General features: G+C 41.7%; 1 protein-coding gene and 1 non-coding gene across 20 annotated transcripts in view; both read left to right on the top strand.

Annotated features, from left to right (window-relative positions):
- The window catches only part of ACACA (acetyl-CoA carboxylase alpha), a 277,600-nt gene that overhangs the window by 236,525 nt on the left and 17,191 nt on the right, over positions 1-23,884 (top strand). For all 19 annotated transcript variants that reach the window (XM_019424026.2, XM_053892519.1, XM_019424025.2 and 16 more), the window contains 5 exons: positions 2,586-2,682; positions 5,807-5,903; positions 7,256-7,391; positions 14,214-14,391; positions 16,144-16,256. In XM_019424026.2, the coding sequence (XP_019279571.1) occupies positions 2,586-2,682; positions 5,807-5,903; positions 7,256-7,391; positions 14,214-14,391; positions 16,144-16,256 (621 nt within the window). The remainder of the gene's footprint in view (positions 1-2,585; positions 2,683-5,806; positions 5,904-7,255; positions 7,392-14,213; positions 14,392-16,143; positions 16,257-23,884) is intronic.
- On the top strand, positions 22,123-22,313 carry LOC128774386 (U2 spliceosomal RNA). Its single transcript, XR_008418964.1, has one exon. It is a non-coding gene; the product is annotated as a U2 spliceosomal RNA (small nuclear RNA).

The following is a 23,884-nucleotide window of genomic DNA, read 5'->3' as shown; positions in this document are numbered from 1 at the left end:
CTCCATGTTTATCTCATATATCCCTGTCTTGTGGCTGATTTTACCTATCTTCAAAACAAAAAAACAGAAAAACAGTGGTGTCTCCGTGTAAGGTGAATGTACATTCTCACTTGCCAGTTCATTAGGCTGCTTTAACAAACCTTACTTCTCAGGTGGTTCTTTTGTGAGGCCCCAAATCCCCCTACTACATTTTGAATCTGTTTTTTTCAGGTTATTTGAGAAAGTGTTCTTCTTTGCATGTTTATGGCAACTATTTCAAAGAAAGCCTTATTATCTAAAAGAAGAATGGAATGCAGAAGATAATTCATTAAATTTAAGAGTCATTTTGATTTTGTTGAAAGAAAAGAAGAGGTCTGTGTAAGGAAGACTTACTAAACCTCTGTGGGTACCCACTGTGAGCTAGGTGGGACTGCAAAGCACTTTCATATACATTATCTTCTTTAGGCTTTCTACTTCTCAGAGATAAAAAAAAAAAAGATCACTACTTTAAAAGCTCAGAGAAGTTAAGTGATTTGTGCAAGGTCACACAGCTATTACTTAGGAATTGGAACTTAATCTGCAGTCCAACTATAGATAGTATAGAAAAATCACCAGAGGAATTTCAATTTCAATTTTTACCTGTTGTCTTCAGTACCTTGTCTTACTTTTCATAAAATGAAATCGTTTTTCCTACATAGCCAGAAAAAATCACCTTAGTAATCTCCCTACCTCTCATATGTGTACCATGATTATGATAAGAACTATGAACCTAAGATCTTGTCAGCCTTAAAATCCAGAACTTTCCTGGGGGAATTCAGAACAAGAGTCAGTGAGTCTTCTCCTGGGAATCATGAGGGTGGTGGCAGGGCAGGGGGTGGGGAGGGGCATCTTAGTTGACTTATAAGTTCTACATCTGAACTGAACACAACCTGCTCTTTAAGGTTTCGGGGTGGGGGTGAAGTGAAGTCCACCTACACCAGCCATGGCCCACCAATGACCCCTCCCTCCCCTAGTCAAAATACAAGGTGGGAAATTTTTTAAAAAAGAAAGTCTTTCCATTTTGATGAATTTTATAGTTCCAAATCATTATTATTGAAGTAAGAATCGTAAAATGATCCAAGCATACAAAGTTAAAATTTCAGTATCCTGATACACTTAGAAGTTTGATTTAGAACTTTCATCAAAATTTGAGCCCTCTTTCATGGGGTGGACAGATGTGTGTGTATGTAGGTGGGCATTATCCTGGCCATTATTAATGAGATCCACAGAATAAAATGAAATTTGTGATAAACTAAGTTTTCTGTTTTTTGGATAATATTTTTTCATCGTCTCCCTAGTAATTCATCCTGCTGTCTGTGTGCAGCTAACACTCGCTCCCAAATCGAGTGACTTCAGATTTTAATTTAGTGGAAGCGTTAAAGAAAGCAGATGATTCCCTGTGATAAGTTAAAGCAGATATCTTCTAGGTGAAAAGTTAAAGTCATTTATTAGAGGAGATAGTGCTGTGATATTCTTCAAACTGACGCCCAACACGAGACCAGAATCTAAACGATCGGCTTTGGGCTCACGATAGAGAGATAATTTTGAAATGGATGATCACATTTTACACTGGGGCCATAGAGGCAAGGAATGTAGAACACAGTAATTACAAATTTAGTCTTGATAAAACACTCTCCATCCTGTTTAAGTCAGCAGAGGTTAGCTTGCTCGGATCTCCACTTTTAATTGGTTTTGGACTTGGGTTTTTAGGGGGCGGAGGGCCATGTTCAAATTAGAAGGATCACTGAGAAACCGAGAGCTGAGGGGCAAGCTAGGAAACCGTTATTTGCAGAAGATTTTATGGGGCCTTGGTCAAACACGGATACCTGTGGAACAAAAGTTTTTTTCTTAACCTGAGATGTCAAAAGTTACGTGTCTTGCCAGTAAGGAAATTCTGTGTGCAAGGGTGGTTAATGACATTAAGTGTATGCATCTTAACCATTACATTTTTGCTACGTGTCAAGAGTATGTGGGCATGGCCCTTCCTTAGAGAAAGATTATAGTTTGTCAGCTGTAAGTAAAGGGGATGTATCTTGCTGCTTTTCTAGCAAAGAAGCCATTCCCCTTTTCCTTTCCCCACATTTGGGTCCTCATCTGATCATTAATACTTATCATTGGCTGTCTTCAGCTTTCCATTACAAAAAAGTCAGTGGAATCAAACAAAATTGTAAGCTAAGTTTTAAAATAGAAATAGACATTTTGAAAACACTTTAATGACTTGGCTGCCTTTTGACAAATGTTTGTGGTGTTTTGAAAAAAGCCAAGTTATTTATTTAAAAGCATGCAAACTCTCTGCTAGCTGAACCCCATCGTTTAACAATAAATGATGCTTTTGCTGATAAATGATTCTTTTTATGCAGACTAGCAAATGAAATAGGAGATGATGTCTGAAGGCAGATGAACATTCAACTGCCTAATGCGTGCATCTATTATAATATGGTTAAAAACAGCAACAAACTCCCCAAAATAATCCCCCAAATCCAACCTTAAATTTGCCAGTTCCAGTGCATTTTCAGTGGATTGATGATCTTTATTCTCCCTTTGTTCTCTTTCTTTCCCTTCTGTAGCCCAGAAAGGTCAGTGGTTGAGTGGATTCTTTGACTATGGATCTTTCTCTGAAATCATGCAACCCTGGGCACAGACTGTGGTGGTTGGCAGAGCCAGGTAAGAGCCCTTTTGTTTTGGAAGCTCTTCTTCCTCCCAACTAAAACCAAGAGAGGAAAGGGCCATAGCTATATAGGTTTGTTTTGTTTTGTTTTACCAATAATGCTCTCTTTGTCTAAACTTTCGAAGAATATTGGATTATAGTCATGCCCAACCAAGGCAGCATAACTGAAGTGCTGGTTCCCAGTAGTCATTTACTGTGTCACTCCAATGATGCGTTTAATCTGAAGTCTGGTTTTGACACTTCCTTTTTATAATGCTGAAAGAAAAGCTCTCTGAGGGCTGTAAAGCCCAAATACAATAGCCATAGCCCACCAATGACCTTCCCCTTCCCCAAAGACCATTTTCTTTCAGAGGCAGGTGACAAATGAATCAGACTCATCTACCTTTCCATGTAACCCAAAAGATCTATGTAACCTAGAAGAAGTCCCTTCCTGGCAGTGAGATTATTTAAGTAACAAACGTACTATATTGGTTTATCATCAGATTTGAATTGCAAAAAAATAAAATAAATAAAATAAAGAAGTTTGCCTGAAATAGGAATTAGTAAAATAAACTGGGATAGATTGCTGGACTACCTATATTTTTCAAATGGGAAATTGAAGTTTCTATTAAATTTTAATACCCCCTCTAAGAAGTGCTTCACTCAACAGCAAGCTCTGCACGAAATCATCTGTAGCGCTCGCTATAATGAGCACCTGCCAAGGCTGATCCTAATCTCGTTCTGCACTGCGGAGACATGCTGCCCCAGGGACCCACATCTGGAACTCACCTTCCTCTCAGGGGCAATCAGTTTTCCTTATCTTGGTGAAAAGTGGCACCTGCTCAAGACTCTCAAACATGCCACATTGGGTTGAGATTTAGATTCTAGCCTTGAAAATAATTCTAGGCTTCATGGTTCTCTCAGTACAGCAGGTCAGCACGTCTTATGCTGCCAATGACAAGGAGCCATCAGATGGCAGATCCAACAGACAGGGTCTTCCACTGTGACTCTGAATAAGAGTCAGGCCTGGAGTTAGCCTAGACTGAAACTCACAGGGGCTAGCTCCCATTTTCTCTCACGTCTCAGGTCTTCTACCTCACCACGGGCCTCCGGGTCCCAGTGAGAACTATTCTTTGTGCCTGGTAAAATTCCATGGGGGGGTGGGGGTACACTGGAGATAGAACCCTCCTACCAGAGTCTATTGGTTTGTTATGGAGGGTCCTTATATCACAGACCAACTTTTTTGAAAATTTGTCTGTTACCTATTCTGCTTCAGTTTTTTGTCTGTAAAAATCATGACAGATTTTAAGCCTCAGAAAGTGAAACCTTTGTTTAGGTCTTTAAGATCCTCCCATGGGAAACAGGAAAATGCTTTACACTTATGATTGGAAGAATAAGGATTGTTCTGTGAGCAAGATCAGTCAAGCTTGGCTTTAGTTAGCTCTGCCATTGTTTATTGCAACACCCACTCTGACTTCTTCCTTTCTTTCCATCTGATGAGTTCTGGGCTTCTTACTCCAAACACATACACATGCTCACAAGTATATAAAACACAAATGGAGCTAGCTTCTTTCAAAAGCAATGGTATTTCAAGAAATAAATATAAATGTATTCTTCTGGGATTGTTACTGTAAGTGCTGCCAAAACTCATCTTTGGTATGTATGTTTGGAATATGTGTGCTATTGGCTGTAAATTGTCTTTTATTATTCCATGGCACCTTGTCCAGGGACACACTATAAAACAAGATGTAGCATCTTCATGTGCTAGCCTGATAAAATTTATATGAAGTATAATAGAAAACAGAAGTTGTTCTGAGCTGTTTTCAAGTTCAATAAATAACTGTAATACTCGGATAAAGATGTTCTTTATTAGGTCACATGGGCCCTAATATATAAGTTATAAGTTACCGATTTAGGGTGGCTTTTGCAATTACAAGTTTCCAGTTGGATTGTTAATCATTGTGAACAGAAATATTTCTAAACCCTCCTGTGTACCTCCTGCTCGTTGTCTGGTTGTCTAGAGGGCTTTTGATTCTGATTCAATGCAGGCAAGTGACGAGGGGGTGGGTGGTCCCCACTCAGGCCCCTGTCAGGCCTCTTGTGATGACAAGAATCCATTTCCAGTAGCCAGTGTAAGACTATCCTTCATGGAAAAGTTTGTTATGGAGATGCTGTGGGGAATGAGAGACTATAACCCATCCCAGCCCTAGCCCCAAGGAATGCAGCTGAGAAAGTGCAGCCTGAATCACATTTTCCAGAGTAAGCACTCACGCCGTACCTTACAGCAACCACCATCCCCCTCTTCTCTTTCTTCCTGATTTTTATCAGGAAATCTTTCTGAGGAACAAGTTAGGAGGGTATCATGGAGCATAGATGCAGAGCCTTTTCCTGGAGAGTTTTTTAAAATTAACATATGTTGGAGATTAAATGTATACTTTTAATATAGATCACCTATTTCACCAAGATTACTACTGCAAGCTATCCCTGTTCCCCTGCTCTCTTCCAATGAAATAGAAAGCTAAGGGCTTATTTAACCACCTCTGCACCCTTGGCACTGCTTTTCATCTTTCATCATCTCCATAAACACCTACACATTTCCCATTCATATACCCAGTGTAAGACCGACTATACTCTCAAATAATCTTATCCAGAACCACAGTATTAGTACTCCATAGAAATGGCAGCTCTATTCCAGCAATGCCAGCTTAAATTCTCGGGTGCCTCCTACCTTTCAGACCTTTTCTCTCTGTCTTCACCAAAGCAGTGCTCTAGAGTGATCTGAGAAATTTCATTTGGCATCCACAGAGATAGGTGTGTGCATGTGTGCATATATGCGCACACACACATCTAGACTGTTGAGTGTAACTCCTGAGGCTCCCCTAGTACAACCCTTGGTTTGAATTTATCATGTGGAGAATAGAAGTGATTCTGAGGGGAGGCTCCCCTGGATTTATAAAAATGTATAGTATTTATCAAATCCAATCTCAGATTTCACCCCTAGAAGCGTCAGATTTCCCTCTGTTCTCTGTATTTGCAGTCTCCAGTGCCCCCACCGTGATGTTGTGATGTGGGGCTGGAAAATAAATGACTAGCTGTACTGTTTACATATATCAGATTCTTATTTGGGTCATTTTTTATCAGGCTAGGAGGAATACCTGTAGGAGTAGTTGCTGTAGAAACCCGAACAGTGGAACTAAGTATCCCAGCCGACCCTGCAAACCTGGATTCTGAAGCCAAGGTAGGTGACCTCAAGTACCCTGTGCTACTGTGCTTGGAGCTGGATTTCCCTTCTGCAGAGCTTGTGGATATATCGGGGGCATTGCACACCACCAATTTGGGAGGGAATGGTAGTCAGCATCCTTGAGTAATTTCAGACCATCATGTGCTCACTTTTAAGGTGACTCTAAATGGACTGCAATCTACCTGAAAAATTACTTGGGCCTTTACAATGGTCTTGTTGATGCTAGAAAACAGTCTAGATTCATTGCAGCTGAGGGCTCTTTGGTCCCAGATTCTCTGAACACACACATGGGTAAGAAGTCTGCCCTAACGCCAGAGGTGAACACTGCCACCCATCTACTTTTTTTAAAGGATAGATTACATTCTGATAAGATCCAGAAAATGAGGGTGGGGGAAACTAGGGACGAGGTTACTCAGCAGTGTCACGTCAAATGTTTGCTGATCAACTCCAGTATGGAGAAAGCTGTACTAAACACAGAAGCGAGAGGAATGTAGACTATGTACCGTTAGCTTGCTTTGAGGACTGGTGTAGTTGAGCCATGTACAGTTGCTTTCTGGAAACCTAGAATGAGGATTCCCAAGACTGCATTCATCCATTAGAAGCAGTAAAGTTTCCTTCTTCCGACTGAGGAGTGGTAGTGTACTCAGGACTTAAAAAGAGGAGAATTTGACAAGTCAAAGATCCAGGATCCTTTCTTCTTTTTTTTTTTTTTTTTTTTAATTTTTTTTTTTTTTTTTAACGTTTATTTATTTTTTTGGGACAGAGAGAGACAGAGCATGAACAGGGGAGGGGCAGAGAGAGAGGGAGACACAGAATCGGAAGCAGGCTCCAGGCTCTGAACCATCAGCCCAGAGCCTGATGCGGGGCTCGAATTGACGGACCGCAAGATCGTGACCTGAGCTGAAGTCGGACACTTAACCGACTAAGCCACCCAGGCGCCCCTCTTCTTTTTTACTTCAAAGATGATCCTTTTTTTTTTTTTTTTTTTGAGTTTTATTTATTTATTTTGAGAGAGAGCAAGAGAGCGATCACGTGATTGGGGGAGGGGCAGAGAGAGAGGTAGAGAGAGAATACCAAGCAGGCTCCACACTGTCAACACAGAGCCTGATGTGGAGCTCAAACCCACGAAAATTGTAAGATCATGACCCAAGCTGAAATCAAGAGTCGGACACTTAACCAGCTGAGCCACCCAGGAACCCCAAAAGATGATCCTCTTGATGAACAACAGTTTTTGTGTATTTGGTTTGGTTGAGTTTTTAAAGTAAACCAGTAAAACTTTGTTCACCTTGGAGAGACTTCCCCTCAAGCTCCATTGTAATTGTGTCTTCCTCTTTGACTTTCCCCAATAGATAATCCAGCAGGCTGGCCAGGTTTGGTTTCCAGATTCTGCGTTTAAGACCTATCAGGCTATCAAGGACTTCAACCGTGAAGGGCTGCCTCTGATGGTCTTTGCCAACTGGAGAGGCTTCTCCGGTGGGATGAAAGGTGATTGGCTTGGCTCTGGGCTGGAGGGGCATAAACTGATCCCCAGAACCTCACAGCACAGAGGAGGGTTTATACTGGGCAGAGCCAATGGATTTCCTGACAACCATCACCCTAGGCTTTTGGGGGATCATACTTCCTCTGAAATATATCTTCTGAGTTGCAGCTTGAGTGGGAAAATTCTGGATGTTTTACAATTCCATACAAAATTTCAGAACCGTCTACTAGTGTTCTCTAGACGGGCTGCTGTTGTGGATTTAGCTTTCCCGGATGAATGATGACTGTTCTGATGGTCCTGGAGAAATGTGATTGTGCTAGTGTCTGTCCCTCTTTTCTGAGCACTTTTTGTTGATGTTATGCTCTAACACTCTATAATGACCAGGGTAGATACTGAAATTAGCCTTCACCAGAAGAAAATGAACAAATTCTGTACCAGAGGCTGTTCTTTGTGGTAATTTGTGGTGTATTTCATTCTTATCCAACAACAGCCCTGGGCCTGTGGCTCCAGCATATTAGAACATTATTATACAGGCTCTGTTCTGTGCTATGGGAATCGCTTAGTGATCTCAGCAGCTAGTATCACCATTTACTGAGAATCCTCCCTGTGCACAGCTACTGTGGATTGTTCAGGAGAGCCAAAGGTAACACCTTCTACCTCTTACAGCAGCGAAGCTATCTCTCCAGTGGCCAGAGATTCATGGCCATGCTGAGGCCAGAGACTACATACCAGGAGGGGATGAGTACACTGATGAGTGTAACTTCATTCATGGGGGGAGGAGTCTGGGTTCTGTAGCAGTATAATGAGTGAGGGGAACAGAAGGAGGGAGGGGTTGGCAATGCTGGAGTAGAGTGGTCAGAGATTTGGACATATCAAATGCGAAAGAATGAACCCGGAAATAGCTTAGCACAGGAGCATCTTTGGCTCTGAGGGAGGAAAAACCTGAGGAAGTTAGCCCTTTTATAGGTTATCAGCTGTGTATGGAGAGAGAGTAGAGCTTTGTGCCAACAACTTTCCCTTCACCTGGCTAGGAAAAGCCCTGTACAGCCAGACTTCCCTGGCAAAGTATAGAAGACTAGTGTGGTTTTTCTTTTCTTTTTTTTCAGTTGTAAAGTTTCCCTTTGCCCATATTTGCTGGAAATCTACCACATTTTGCACTTTTCTTGGGGGAGACTTGGACTATACATTCAAATTAATGTTTTTATACTTTGATAGACTCTCAGGTGGATTTTGTGACAAAGATAATAAATCAGTGGAAATGCCGTGAAATACTGAAAGTGTAGGTTCAACAAGTCAATCCTGGACATTGTTATTGAGTTCCTACGTGCAAGGAACTATGCTAGCTGCTTCTGAGAAAACAAAACTGAGTCAGAAAGAGACACTGCCTCAAGGAGTCGAGAAAAATGTCTCAGGCAAAATGATAAAGCCACAAAGTATAAACAAAATACTACAGTGTTCAAAAGAGTATGATACTATGCTGAAGTGTTTTTCTCTGGGGGGGGAGCCTGAGACTCCTTTCATTCCTTTATATGAGGTTTATTTAGCATCCAGCTTCACTTTATCCCACATTTCTTGGCTATACAATTTACATTAAGACTTAGAGGAGAGAATGCAATGCCGGTACTCCTTAGTTCTCTCTCTTCCCGAGGGCCACTGAGAATTCACTCTTCCTGACCTTCCTTAGGAGTACGTCAGCCTGGCTCTTTTGTCCTAAGGACTTCAGAGTTCAACAGCTTACTGCTTGTAGGAAAAGCTTCAGTTCTACTGCATGTGGCTCAGGCCCAGGTTGGCTGCCAGCCCTGTAACAATAAAAGCAACAACAATTAGGAGTCATTGAGCTCCTTTCGCCAGAAACCGTGCTAACCATTTTATGTGCACTGTCTTACATAATCGTCACAACAAGCACTTCCGAGGGGTAGGCTGTAGTATTTATCTGCCTTTTACATAAATTGAGACTTAGGTTAAGTAAATTTCCCAAGATCATTTAGCTGAAGAATGACAGAGCTGGGAGAGGAACACAGATCTGTCTGACTTCCTCCAGCACAGTTGGCTGAGTTTAGAGCCTAGGACCAAACCAGGTCTACCAGAACATCCCCTGGAATAGATTGTGTAGGTTCCTGAGAAAGTTCTTAGCCACCTGCCTGTCTTCTGCTTTGATGTTGTCCTTGGTCACTGTGATAAGAAACTCCAAGTGGTCAGATAGGAGTTACTTTTTTTCATATTGCAGGAAAGTACATATAACATAATGTTTATCATTTTAACCATCTGTAAGTGTACTATTCAGTGGCATTAAATATATTCACATGTTATGTAACAATCAGCACTAAATATACCCCAAACCTTTTCATTATCCTTGACACAAATTCTGTACCCATTAAACAATAACTTCCCCCATCCGCCTCTCCCCCCTGCCTCTGGTCAAAAATGAGTTACTGGCCTGATACAGTCCAGGGCCCGTTCTGTCTTCAGAGTTTTGGTGCTGCTGTATCCATTATCACTTAAGATAAATAAGCTTTGGGGAAGATAGAGATCAGTGTAAATGTAGGAAGGGGAAGAACATTGCCTTTCATATTTACATACAGGTCAGGATGTTTTCTACATATTATCTCATGTAAAGGGACCTAAGCTGAGAGTCATTCCATATCCCTTGGGGAGATGTTTGCAGTTTTGGTTTCAATACTGGCTGGGGATTATGCAGGGAGGGAAAATAAACAATTATGCCATCCCTCAGTGCACACAAACACACAGCCAGGAGCCGACTGCACTGTGGGTAAAATGACTCCAAAATTGTGTGTAATGAGTAGGAAAAGATTAGAGACAGCTCTTGCTATGCTGAAAATTGACATTAGTGGAGAGAAAAAAAAACTCTTTACTAGTCAGCCTAGGAGGTCTAATTCGAGCAGTAAAAATATAAATAAATAAATAAAAGTATGTCAAGATGGTATTGGTGCTTTTTTTCCAATGAGTTCTATCTGGCCGGAAGGCTATTCAGCATAATGCAAAATTAAATTATAAAAACTGGCTGAATATTTAGATGGAAGAGCCATTTGGAAGCAGTTTATTTAGGCGAACCGGCAATGACCCACAACAGGGAGACATCAAGCGTGAAATTTACTAGAAATTAGCACCAGGGTCCCAGCCTCAGCATGAATAGCTTGATAGGATGCAAATCCCAGTGATATTAAGCTGCCTCACTGCTGGTGCTACAGGGTCACTCTCAGTTGGCTTTTCATGTTATACTTATTATTTTTTCCTGGGACAGGTTATAAATAACAATAAAAAAACATTTATTGAAAACTTTAACCGGAATGAAAGTCTATTTTAAAGTCTCTGATTACTTGGATGTTGAAAGACTGTGTCAGCCGGCCATAATGAACTGACATTATGTGTATGCAGCTTGTGTATGCCTAATGTTTACCTTCAGCTTCTAACAGATAATCTCGCCCCAAGCCAATAAGATCTGTTCCAGTTTCAAGAGTATGGGGCACTGTGGAAACACCCTACCACCCTGCTCCCTTGTTTGGTACATGTGGCTGCCACAGTTTATCCATGTTGTATAACAATGAAGGCCCCGGGCAGGGTTGGTGCTTGGTTGCTGAGAACGCACCAGAAAGGCTCTGTGATTGTATGCAGATGTGCTTTGCTCACAGTGCTTAGAAAGTACCAATCCCCCGCCTCTCCACTGAAGAACCTATCAGTATTGTCCATTCTTAGTTGCTTTTCCCATGGCCTGAGAATTGACAGTCAGCATATGCATAGCTTTACAATTCCCTAGACTGATTTCTCACCTAAAGCCTTGGGAGTACACTCTCCCCTGCTACACTTGGCTGTACTTTTGCTCTGTCTCAAATAGGAAGAGATTTCACACAAGTATGTACCAGACTATGGCCACACGCTTCAGCGTGCCCTTCAGAATGTACGGTTTGGGGCTGCTGTGGTTGAGTGGGAGCGTGTTGTTTGTAGAGTTTGTTTTGTGTGTGTCAGTTTATATTTTAATAGCCTTTTGTTGTTTTTTGGGTGTTCTGATGGTTGGATTGTGGGTTTGTTGGTGTTCCAGGTTAGATGGAGGCATTGTTTTTGGTCCTGAGCCTGTCAGCTTTAATGAAGCCTGGGGCCCCTTTTCTACTCCCAGTCATGGGGCCTGAAGGTAATTTCTTGGCAGTCAGATCCAAGCCCTTCACATAGCTGTATAGTGTCATCAATACAATTTCTTACTTTTCTGAACATACAAAAAGTCCAGGCAAAATTTAAAAATATTCAGTCATTTTATTTCAGTCTCTTTTCTGGTTTTTGTTTTACTCAGCCATTGTATCAGATGCTAGAAAGCAGCCTTGGGCTCCCGCTCTTTCCTTCCAGTAAGAATGAGGTCACAGAAAGTGGACTTCAAGAATCAAAAAGATCTGGGTTCGAGTCTCATACTCTGCCACTTATTCACTTATTTAACTAAGCCTCAGTTTACTCACGTATAACTTGGGTTAGAAGAACATGGTTTTCTGATAATTAAGTGATTCATTTGTGTGTGTGTATGAAATCATGCTGCCTGATATGCAGTAAACTAGCCATGATGATGAAAAAGAGGGACTAAAGTTCATTTCAGAAAGTAAAACATGCACACTCAGCTTCATCCCAAACTACTTGCATATATGAACTTGAGGGTATCTTTTTAAATGTTTTTTTAAATTATGTTTTATTTTTGAGAGAGAGAAAGAGACAGAGACAGAGTGTGAGCACAGGAGGGGCAGAATCCAAAGCAGGCTCTAGGTTCCAAGCTGTCAGCACAGAGCCCAGTGCGGGGCTCAAACTCACGAACTGTGAGATCATGACCTGAGCCGAAGTCAGATGCTCAATCGACTGAGCCACCCAGGCATCCCATATGAACTTGAGTTTAAAAAATTAAATAAATGGGCGTGCATTTTAAATAAAGTCCTTTCAAGGGGCTGGGTCTGTTAATCATAGATAGTACAGACAGATTTTGATGTGGGTGTATCTTTAAGAAACAGAAGTGAGTGAGAAGGCGGGACACTATCTTTGTTTACTTCTAACTTACTTTTTCCTCTTTCTTTTGTGTGCTTTTTGTCTATTGTTTTACTTTCTCCTTCTATCCATGTCTTCCATTTCTTCTCTGTGCATGACACCACTGAGGGCTACTCCTTTCTGTTACTTGTTCTGAGGCTGAGACTACTCTTGGCAGCACTGAAAAATGTACTGCTAATTACACAATTATTTTATTATGTAGCACTGGTTGAAATATCCACTAAAGAATTAATTTAGTTAAAATAATTTGAACTGAGCAATTATTTTCATAACCACAGAATTAGCGTAAAGCGCTTAAAGTCCTTTATTCCCTGCTCTTCATACAGCAGTTGTGTAATTAGCAGTAAATTTTTTTGGTCTTTGCTTTCCTCCCAAAGGGATAAATGTCTTTGCTCTGATCATATATACAGAGTATATGACCATACACATTCCTCATAGGGTAGGGAGTTTTTCCCGGAGCAACTTCTAAATTTCTGGAGTTTCTGAAGTCTTCACAGAGCAGCCAGGTTGGGCAATGGAGAGAGGCATATACTTTGCAGTTAACTGTGCTCACTGATGGTTTGTATAGAGAGAGCCATTTTTACTTTGGAGAAGGTGGCAGTTTAATTTGCCAGTAACTACAATGAAAGCAATTTCTATTTGGATTTGCTCTTAACTTTCTGAAAAATGCTTTTTTGCTCTGGATTTCCAGAATTGATTTATTCCAAATTGAGATCCTTGCTTTGATAGGAAAGTTTGAACTCAGTTGAACCTGTTATTTGGTGTTTAGAAAGGATCCATTGAGGTTCCGCTGAAGTGCTCATTAAACATCTGGAATCATAAACCTAAGACTTTAGACATGCACAGACTTCAGTGAGCTGGGAAATGGGAAGAAGTCCATAAATTGTTGGGAAATAAATAATAACTGATCCTACTTTCCAAGGACTCTATTTATGCACCAGGGTGCCTTTTCTTCAGGTTGCTCCTAGCCTTGTGGGGGATTACAAAGTGTACTCTTTAGCAAAATGAAGAGGTAGCTCTTCTTTTTGTGTGGCTGTGTGATGTTTCCAGTAAATACGTATGCATTTTAAATGTTTTCTCATATTGATGCCCTGGTAAAAATGGAACTGTTAAAGAATTAACTTGTTTTTCTTTCTCATTATGTTCTTTCCAAAGTGTGTATGTGCTCACCCATTCATTCAGCAGATACTTACTCTGAGCACTAACTATGTTCCAGGCACTGGACAAGACACTGGGGATACCAAGAGCAAAGATGCCATTTTGAAGATTAAAAATTTTGAAGGCTCCATTTCCATTAGCTATACATTTTAAGAGCTTATCATATTCTAAGTATCATGAAGAGACTTGAAAAGAGCTTGAATAGTTCCTTCCTTCAGAAAACTTAATGTAGTGAGAGAGATCACATATTGACATGAAAAATACTCAGTGTCTGTAGAGCAAGTGTGAATTAATATAATGAAACCAGAATCTGGCAATTCAGAAAGGCTATAAAATGGATATGCAATCCATAGGGCTTGCACACTGTCTTGTGAAAGACAGTGCACTTCTCTTGTGTTTTTGAAGATCCTGTAGAGTCTTGTACAGCATTACAGGTGGAAATCCCCATCCTTTCAATTTTCAGGGTGGCCAGACAGGACCTAGGGTGGCTGAACCCCCAGACCTGTCACCTCTGATCTGAGCAGCCTCCTCATGGAGGCACAGCTCACGATATAAATATTGTTTTCTGTGTATACCATGATGTGAACGATGTTTGGAAGCATTGTTTCATGATTTCTGATTTGTCTCCTCTATAGATATGTACGACCAGGTGCTGAAGTTTGGTGCTTACATCGTGGATAGCTTACGGGAGTGCTCCCAGCCTGTGCTGGTTTACATTCCTCCTCAAGCTGAGCTCCGGGGTGGCTCCTGGGTTGTGATTGACCCCACCATCAACCCCCGGCACATGGAGATGTATGCTGACCGAGAAAGCAGGTAGCATTTCTTCTTTTTTTCCATTCACTGCCTCTGAAGGTCCTCTAGCTGTTGGTTTCCTCCTGGAGAACATTATAACCAGAGAACTTTATTTGAATCTCTATTTCCAGAGGGTTACAAGGTCAGAAAAATAGATTTCCTAAATAGTGTCTGCTGGGATGAGAAAGAAAGGAGGTGGGGGTCAGGCTTTCCCAGTGTGGTCCCCCACCCCAGATTCTTTTACCAAGAAGTCCTCTATCCCACATATCCCCAGACTCAGAGAGATTGTCTCCTCTGTTTGTGTTTCAGATAGGCCTATTACTCTCTGTTTCTTAGATATGGGGCAGATGGAACCGAAAGCAAGTTGGTGTAGAAGGACTAAATTGTTAGTCTGGAGTTCTGAAGCCTTAACTGACTGGCGAGCAACTTGAAGCAGTTTTACTCTTCCTGAACTGCTTGTCTGTGGAACAAGCTGGTCGTCACTGAGGTGTACCATAGCACCTGCCTTCTGTGATTCCAAACCGAAGCTGCTCCCTCAGAGTCCAGTGTCGCACTCTGGCACTCTAGGACACTTGGAGAACAGTGTTTACAGCATCCAAAGGACTGCAAAAGAAAAAGTCCCAGACCTTTGTCAAGAGGTGGTCCTTGAAACGACTTAAGTAAAACAGACCACATCCAGCTTCCTTTCACAATCAGTTTTCAGCCCTTTCCAAAATAGGGAAATTTCACATTGTATTTCTTTGACATTTTCCGTGCCACTTCCTGCATCTGATCATTTTACTTGAATACCTGCTTCTCTGTTTCTGCAAAAATTTTAGCCTCCTGCTTCAAATGCTGCTTGGGAGAGTCCAGTAGTTTTATCAAATCACTCAGCTAGCAGTCTACACCCAGGGATTTATTATTTTTAAATCCAAATCTAGCCCCTGATCTGATACCAGATCACAGACAGTTCCTCTGCAGACTGTGGAGCAAGACCACCGGGTTTCAGATGCAGCTCTGTCACTTGTTAGGCTCGGACAAGTCTCTTAACGCCCTGTACCTTAGTTTCCTCATCTGTAAAATGGGAGATAATAGTAACTTCCCTCATAGAGGGTGTAGACTGGGTATAGGACTGCTGTGAAGATTCATGTGTAAGCACTTGGAACAGTGCCATGTATGTACTAAGTAGTAGCTGTAATTTTTTTCAATCGAAAAGCTTTTTTTTTTTTTTAAGTTGTATAGGGTAACGTTCCTAGTAATAGAACAAAATTAGTATGCACTAGTAATAACCCTGAGACCTCTCCATAGCAGTAGGCAGAATGTTTTCTTTCCTGCTTGGCCCAGCCCAGTGTGTCATCCTGCCAGCAGACTAACAGCTGTGCATGGGACCGATCAGCATCGACCTCTCATCGCACAGCCTAAGTGCTGGAGGCTGGTCCCCTGCCACGGTGCCTACATCATCTTTTTTTTTTTCTTCCCCCTCCTGGAAAATAATGTGATTCCTGCTACCCTTATCGGCTGTAGATGGTGGAATCTATATTCCTCTTTTGAGATGGAAGTAGACTGGTGTGGTAATGAGAATTATTTTAATTGCTTTTTGCCAGGCTTTTCTCACAACCCACTTAGACACTTTTTGATGCCTGCCTCTCCCTGGGGTTACTCCTGTGAGCCATGGGTGGCCAAAACCATAATGAAGCTATTTCCTGGTCTGCAAATCGTAACCAGCCTCTTTCAGTTGTCTCCTTCCTTTAAAGTGCCTCTATTTCTGTTTTGTTTTCTTTCTCTCTGATCCAGGGGATCGGTTCTGGAGCCAGAAGGGACAGTAGAAATCAAATTCCGCAGAAAAGATCTGGTGAAAACCATGCGTCGGGTGGACCCAGTCTACATTCGCTTGGCTGAACGATTGGGTATGTCTGCTTGTCCTCCTGGCAAATCAATGAGCCATTCAGCTGATTTGTAATGAGTGCATTCATAGGCCAAGGGAGGAGGCACTGAAGCATTTGATCAAATTCATGATAATCTTTATTTACTGTCCTCTATATGGTAAGAGCCCTGGTAGAATGAAATAGTGTATGTAATAGGAGGGAAAGTAGGACCTAAAAAAGCAAAAGTCACCCAAGTTTTCTTCTGATATTTTCTTATAATTCACACAGTCCATCTTTCTGGCCTTGTGGATGATATCCTCATAAAGAACAATTAGCTGGAAGTTGCTGTTGGGGGGCAGGCTAATCAGGCAGAGAATATGCTTAAAAGTCCTCAAAAGTCTTAAGAGTTCTGTTTCTGGTTGTCTCTTTGGACATTTCTGAGGAATGTGAGTCGATGTCATGGGACAGAGAAGCTGGAGACCTACCCAGGTGGAGTTCCAGGGCCATCTCGAGCTAGAGAAACACAAGTAAAGACTACGCACAGCCCTGGGAACATTTGTGCGCACTACTCTGTTGCTCATTTGTTTTTGGAGCTTTGGAAGGGCTGCAGCTTGCACATAGGACTAAACTGTGGGAGCCCTGTGTCAAGTCCAGAGACTGAAATGCATTTCAGGTTCTTCTAAAGCACTGATTATCTGCCTAGACCTCCCATCAAGCCCCTCACTAGGTTAGTGAAGATAAATGCTTGGAGTCCTTTTGTTAGTTTGTTTTGGTTTTGTTTTTCTAGGAACAGAGTGATTGTCTTTAAAAGGTAATGAAATCCGTGAATGGAAGGCATAAAAAGGAGAGGTGCTAGTTCATTTATGTTTCAAATAGTAATTTAATTAATAAAGTACCATTTGTGGACCCTTTATATGCTCACTATCTAGAGACACAAAAACTTCTGAGTGTTTGCCTGCACTCTAGAAGACCGCACATCCTGGCAGTTTGGAGCCCTGAGCCAGGTTGCCTGCCAGACACGGTGACTTGGGTTATAATAAACCCTGTGTGCCTCCCATTGTTTGCCATTAGGTAACAACCACCAATAAGTCTAACCCATCTCAGCCTGATCCCTTTATGGGAAGTGCACACATACAACAAGAATTGGCAAAGCTGTTTCTAAAATCTATTGCCAACCAGAATTGTTGAGGTGGTTTTTTTCTGTCTCTTCTCCAAACAGGATAATTACTTCTGACCAACCCCATACACTTTAATTAAAGTAACTGCAGCTCAAGAGCAAGTTCCTCACAACTGTATATAGTGAGAGCTCTAAAAGCTTCAGCCACTGATAAGCATCTTACTTAGATGGCTCATAATTGCTCCCAGCATCAGGCAGTCGTTCTGCTGTTTTTACCACTAATTCTGTACAAAGCAGCAATGCCACAATTGCAGGACACAGTGAATTGCGTAATTTTCTCTCTCTCTCTCTCTTTTTTTTTCTTTTTTTCTTCTTTTTTTTTTTTTTTTTTTTTTTCCTTTTTTCTTTTTTGCTGGTTTTCTTTCTGGCCAATTTAAAATTTGTCAAAGTCGGTCTTCTTCTGGATCACTGCCCTTTGATATTTCGCGCACTCCATTTGCCACAAACAAGCCGCAGGGCCGCAGTTCATGCTGACTCTAGCAGAAGCAGAGAGAGCTCCATTTATCTTACACTGCCTGCTGAATTCCTACTCATTAACTGGGGGTTCACTGCCTCTTTTTAACCCCCCAATGGCTGTTATCATCCCTTCAGAGTAACTGGGTGGTAGGAAGAGGGATCCTCTCTGACATCTGTTTGCAGAGCAACCGGATGGTGAGGGGTGTGGGGCCAAAGCTTCTTTCTCTTGAAGGAAAGTGATATCGCTCCCACCTTCACCCAGCACCTTTTAACTTTTGAAATACAGGAAGGGGAGAGGGAGGAGATTTCCAAGTGATGGCCATTTAATCATTTGTTACAAATCATCTCATTATCAATTTCCTCTCTGCATTGAAGAAAACCATATTTATTTAACCTTGACCAAAATGGCATTGGAGAAAGAATCCTTAGTCTGCTAAATGTGAAGCAGCTCTGGCCCAGGGCAGGTCAGGAACATGAGAGTAGGTCTAAAATAAAAATAGTCATGTATAAGCCTCAGGTTGCTTGTAGGTAAATTGTTTCACTTCTCTGAACATTAGTTTCTTCATCTAGAAAGTGGGGATAATGCCCCAACCTAGCCACTGTGAAGATCAGATGAATGTGCATTCACTTTGAATCTGTGAAGCATTTTTCAGACATAGGGTTTGGCATCATTTCCTGCCTTAATTATCAGAAGAAGGAGACAGCCATGTTTGCTATCTCTGTGGCATAGGTCTACTTCTGTAGCAAGTGGTATAGGAAAGGAAATACGAAAGAAGTAGAAAAAGTGGTCTTGTCCCTTAAGCGATTTAAGTTTTTCAGGGAGATCATACATACCCAGGTGTAGGTGTATTTGTGAGGTCACAGGCCAGCAAAGATGTAACAGAACATGCCATGAACTCCACTCCTTTCGGGTTCACGTAGGCTTTTGGCTCTTTTTCTCTATGCCTAGAATCAACTGACAAAATACTTTCACACAAAGTGGGTGCAAATGACCTCATTTTCCAGATTGAGAGATTAAGGCAAAAAGAAGACTTCAATAAATCATCCAAGATACAAAATAAACGTATATCAGCACCCAGAATGGAATTCTGGTTCCCACTGTTCTGCATTTCTCAGGATTTCCTCAGCTGAATACTGAGCGTGATCAAAATTAAACAGGAATTCTTTCCCTTTGTTATCTAAAGCCAATTCCACTGAGAAAAATCTGATTTAGGAGAAAGCCTGTAGAGGTGGATGTTACCTTATGTTCCCAATCTCTTCCCAGATTGGCCTCTGCACTGGGGAGCACACTGTCAGATCACTTAGAGCACAACTGATTTGACTGTGTTCAAAAACATAATTACTATTTATTCTCTAAGGATAATGAGTAATATTTAATTTCTGAACAGCTAACTTTGTTTCATATTTTTTATTTTTAAAAATTGACCTTTCATCATTTTATATACTTTGGGTAGAAGGTGGTGAATTCCTGGTTTGTAGTTCTGTGATTATCATAGCATATGAAAATAGTACATACCTTGGTTCCCGGTGGAGGTAAAGAGAGAAAGAAATGTGATATAAACCCAAATACCATAGTCTGGAGTCTCAGAACAGGCTTGGTAGAGTCCATGCAGGAAGGATAACTATACTACCAGCCTGGTTGCCTTATGGAAATTTGCTTCCTTCTCTGGAAATAGAGCCCCAGCCTCCATGGCCTCTTTGTGTCTCTCTGACATCCTTCTACCTCCTCAGAGAGCTAGGACCAGGGAGTGGTGTGGGATAGGATGGTCTTCCTAGCCTGGCCTCTTGACACCGGAACCTAAGATTTTCTCCTGGATCCTTACCCTTACAAATCAATTGAGAGAGACAGTCCAAGTGTGAAGCAGTCATATGTTCCCCACTGCCCTCTCCCTCAACACAAATAGTCTCTAGGCAAAGGAGCCACTTAGTGAAACTTTATCCTGCTCCAGGCTCACATTTTGAATGTGGCCCTGTTCCCGGGCAGCCTGCCAGGCAGCACCTTGGTGGTGCCCACACAGCACGCCCTGAGAGTGCCGGTCTGACACAGGCAGAGGCCACTCCAGCTGAGCACTGCAGCTGGCCTGCCCCTGGCCCTTCCACCAGCATACCTTCTGCCCAGGGCACCCCAGGTGCAGAGGGAGTACTAGGGCTTGCACATGTCTGTAGACATCTTCCAGAATGCCTTCCCCCCAAGCCTTCTCTTTTAGCAGCCAGATGACAAGAAAAGGACACTTCCTTGGGTTAAGGGGATTCAGGGGTTAAGCTGGTCTTCTGGCAGGAGTGATCGAAGTATCTGAGCTGTGTGTGCTTTTCCATCTCTTGTGTCCATCTTCAAGATGTTGTAAGCTGAAAAGAGCTGGAATTGCTTGTGTGGGTCAGAAAGCAGCATCCTTACCTGGAAAGTTGAAAAGGAAAGAAGTTCTGATACCAGTGCCTGGGATGTGGCCACTTGCCCTGTCATCTGTGGTACACATGGAGCATCCTCACTGGCACCGTGGCCATTCAAGCACTGGTCTCTGGTAGGCAGGCCCACGAGGAGAGATTATGGCATGGTGCCTCTTCCCTTAGTTAGCAGCCGCTCACAACCCACTTCATCACACTGATTCAGGAGCATTTTGGTTTGATGCAATTTGGTTCAATAGTGACAGCATTTTCTGGGAAGGAGAAGGAGTTGTTTTGATCTGATCTATTAATCTGATTGTATTTATAAAAGCACTTGGGCTTGCCTCTTCCTAGGAAACAGTGATTCACAGTTCTGTCAGGCAGAGAGACCAGGCTGGCATTTTGTTGGACTGAACCTAAGCTTCTGCCTGCCTGCAGGCTGTTGTCAGAATATGTCTGAGAGGCACTGTTCCCACCTGGTCCTAGCTGACCCAGAGCCCTGTCCCTGGTAGATTCAGGGGAGCAACAAAGGAAAGGAAAACTGTAAAGACTTTGAGACTTACTGCCACGAGAATTCAGGGAATTCTGTGCGGCTTCCTGACTCTTTTGTGTGGACTGTTTGCATGGGGGGCACGGGGGACAGGGCTGCAGGGGGAATAATAGATTCTTTTATTCCTATTTGGAAATCTCTGGGTTTACTATAATGATTTTTAAAAATATGAACAGCAGAGCACTAACACCATTGCAAGGAACCTAGGGTTAAACATCCCTGAGAGGATCGCTATTAAAATCAATATGCAAATGCAGCTGTATTTAGATAGGTATGGCCCCCTTTGAAGAAAAGCAGATATATGAAAATGGGATTTTAAAAAAACTAGATACATTGGGAGAAATTATTCCCATTACAAAAGGATTATTTGCTTTACCAAAGGATTCACTGCAGGGTTCCTTCTAAATAGCTCCCTTAAGGCATTTAAAACAGGATCTGATTTACGCAGTTTTTCAAGAATGCTTTTGTGTAAAGAAAGGCACACCTGTGATGGATACAGAAGTAGTTTTGCAAGGTTTTTTTTTTTTTTTTCCCCACCCTATCTTACTATCTTTATAGAGAAATTTCTTTCAACATTGAAAATGTGATTACACAGATCTTTTAAACAGCTACTTATGTTTGTACTTCTGAATCTTAATAAGATTCCAGTCTTTTTTATGCTGATTTTTCAGTCTCAAGGTTGAGGTACGGGTGTGTGTTCTTATATCTGAGATATTCTGGAGCTGAGTGAGGGAGGGTGGTCTAGTCCTTTTCTTTAGTTTCATAAGTATTTAACCAATCAAAGCAAATTGCTTTCTTAGGAGAGGAAGAAGGGCCCATAAAAGTTGAAATTGGGTTTAAATTTACATAAAGCTTCTTAGTATAACTAAAAAAATAAAAAAAACACTTTAATATCACATTCTTTTATAAAACATTTTCCTTTTTTGCCAGCTTAGGGTTGTTGTTACATAAACGAGAAACTGAGCACAGAAAAGAGATTTCTGCAAGGTCACCTAGTGCCTTTAGCTGAGCAGAGAATTTTCAGCCTACCAGTATGATTTTCATTCTAAGCTTTGAAGGTCTCACCCCTCCCCCCAAATCCTACACCATAAGATGTGATCTGCTCGTCCATAGGGTAAGGCTCACCTCCTCCTGCCCTCCTTCAGTGTCATGGCTGGGTAAAAAAACACCTCCTGCTGCAGAAATCAGCTCTCTCCTCAGAAGCTTCTCTTCAGCTTTGACCCCATGGAGGAGAGATGTGGCTTTTCATTATGTCCTGGCCCCAGGAACACCTGACAGGCTGCTGCCCTGTGGGCACTTGTGGGTCAATTTAACTTGTTTCATTTAAAGGGCATTGGCTCTATATCGCTTCTCAGCCTTTTGGCTAAGATCAAGTATAGTATCTGTTCCTATCAGTTTAATATCTGATATGTCCTCTATCCGAGGACAATATATTAAATGGATTTTTGGAATTAGGAGATGGAATAGAAGCTTGCTCCATCCACCCCACTCGTCGATCTGGTATTGCGATACTTCCAGGAACTGTGCACCTGCTTTGGGGGAAATTTTAAAAATAAAAACTAAATTTAAAAAGAGCATGGGCTCTGAAGCCAGACTACTATCTAAGCCTGAATCCCAGCTCCATGGTTTCCTAGCTTTGCAGCCTTGGGCAAGTTACTTCACTTTTTTGTGCCTCCATGTCTTCATCTGTAAGGTAGCCATCTTTTAGGGTATTTGCAAGGATTAAATGAGATGAAAAGTACTTAAACAATTCTAGCACATAGTAACATCTCAGTAGCGTTAGCTCTTCTTATTGGATCAGAATAGTACAGACTAGTAGTACTCTTCTGTATTTAGTTCTTTACATTGAAATATTTTTTAACTCTTATAGTTATCCAAACTTATGGTGGATTTTTAGGATTTCATGGGGACTTTTTATTTTGGGAAGAAAGAGACGAGAGTAACCTACCTTTCTTCTCCCATTTCAGCCTTTCCCTAAAGTAGGATTCTAGAAAAGAATGACTTTCCTCCCTGTAGCATATTCTTAAACACATTCACACACGCACACAACGACTTGCTTTCCTAAAAACCCTGAGGCCCTGCAATCTGGCTAGAAAAGAAAGAAAACCATTCCAAGATATTTAATTGTACAGGGAGCTTACAGGATTGATCGAGAGCTTAGCTTTTTACAATAGTCCAGTGAATAAGAAATGCTCCTGACAAACGATCAATGATAGGATAATCACTCTTTATCCCCCTCCTCATTCTTACCTTCTTTCTTTCAGGAGAACAGGGTTCAGAAGTCAAAAATCTTTATAGACGCCGCTTTTAAATTAAGCAGAAAATAGACATTGACATATTTGTTAATCTCCCCTAAATCATTACTAGGGCTGGCTGCTTTGCTGTACAAGGAGAGAGGGGCCCTCCATGTGCTACACAAGGGTCTAACTAGCTTAAAAGCAGCCTTTTATTTTTAGAAAATAAAATGTAGCAAACCTTTTCTCCCCCCCACCCCCACTTAAGGCACACAAGTCCTTGACTTTCTCATGTGCATTTTAAAGTACATACATCCTCTACTTCTGTCTTTTCCTTGCTTTGATGCTTTTTTGAGGTAGGTCTTGAACTGCAATCAGAGGCATTACTAAAGGAATCAAACAAGGCAACCTTTGGGGGAATGTTCTGTGATCTTCCTAGTCTCAGGAGGGCCAGAGCATTGCAGGTGTTTATTTCATTATTCTTTTAAAGCTCTGGAATAGCTTGACTGGGTAGACAAGACCTTTGTTAGTTCAGGAGCCAGCCTTCTCTGTCCCTCCAGCTTGGTAAAGCCAAGGCCTTGTTTCCAGAATGCTGTGCTCCAAGCCTGGAAGTCCTCTGCCTCTGTACGCAGTGCTGAGCTGTGTGCTCTTAACACTTTTCTAACACAGTGAAACAAACTCTTCAGCTAATTGCAATTCTGTCGCCATTGGTATCATTTCATGTGGAAGAACACAAGCTTTGAAGGTAGCCAGACCCAAGTGTAAATCCTGACTTTGCTACTTAAGAGCTAGATACCACTGGACAAATACCTTTACATTTCAGAGCTTTGGTTTTCTCATTTGTAAAATAGATGCCCTGTCTATAAGGTTG

Source organism: Panthera pardus, unplaced genomic scaffold, assembly GCF_024362965.1.
Source record: "Panthera pardus isolate Hobbes unplaced genomic scaffold, ASM2436296v1 HiC_scaffold_3, whole genome shotgun sequence".
Lineage (NCBI taxonomy): Eukaryota > Metazoa > Chordata > Mammalia > Carnivora > Felidae > Panthera > Panthera pardus.
The sequence above is the reverse complement of the archived record's forward strand: the minus strand, read 5'-3'. Positions and strand labels throughout refer to the sequence as shown.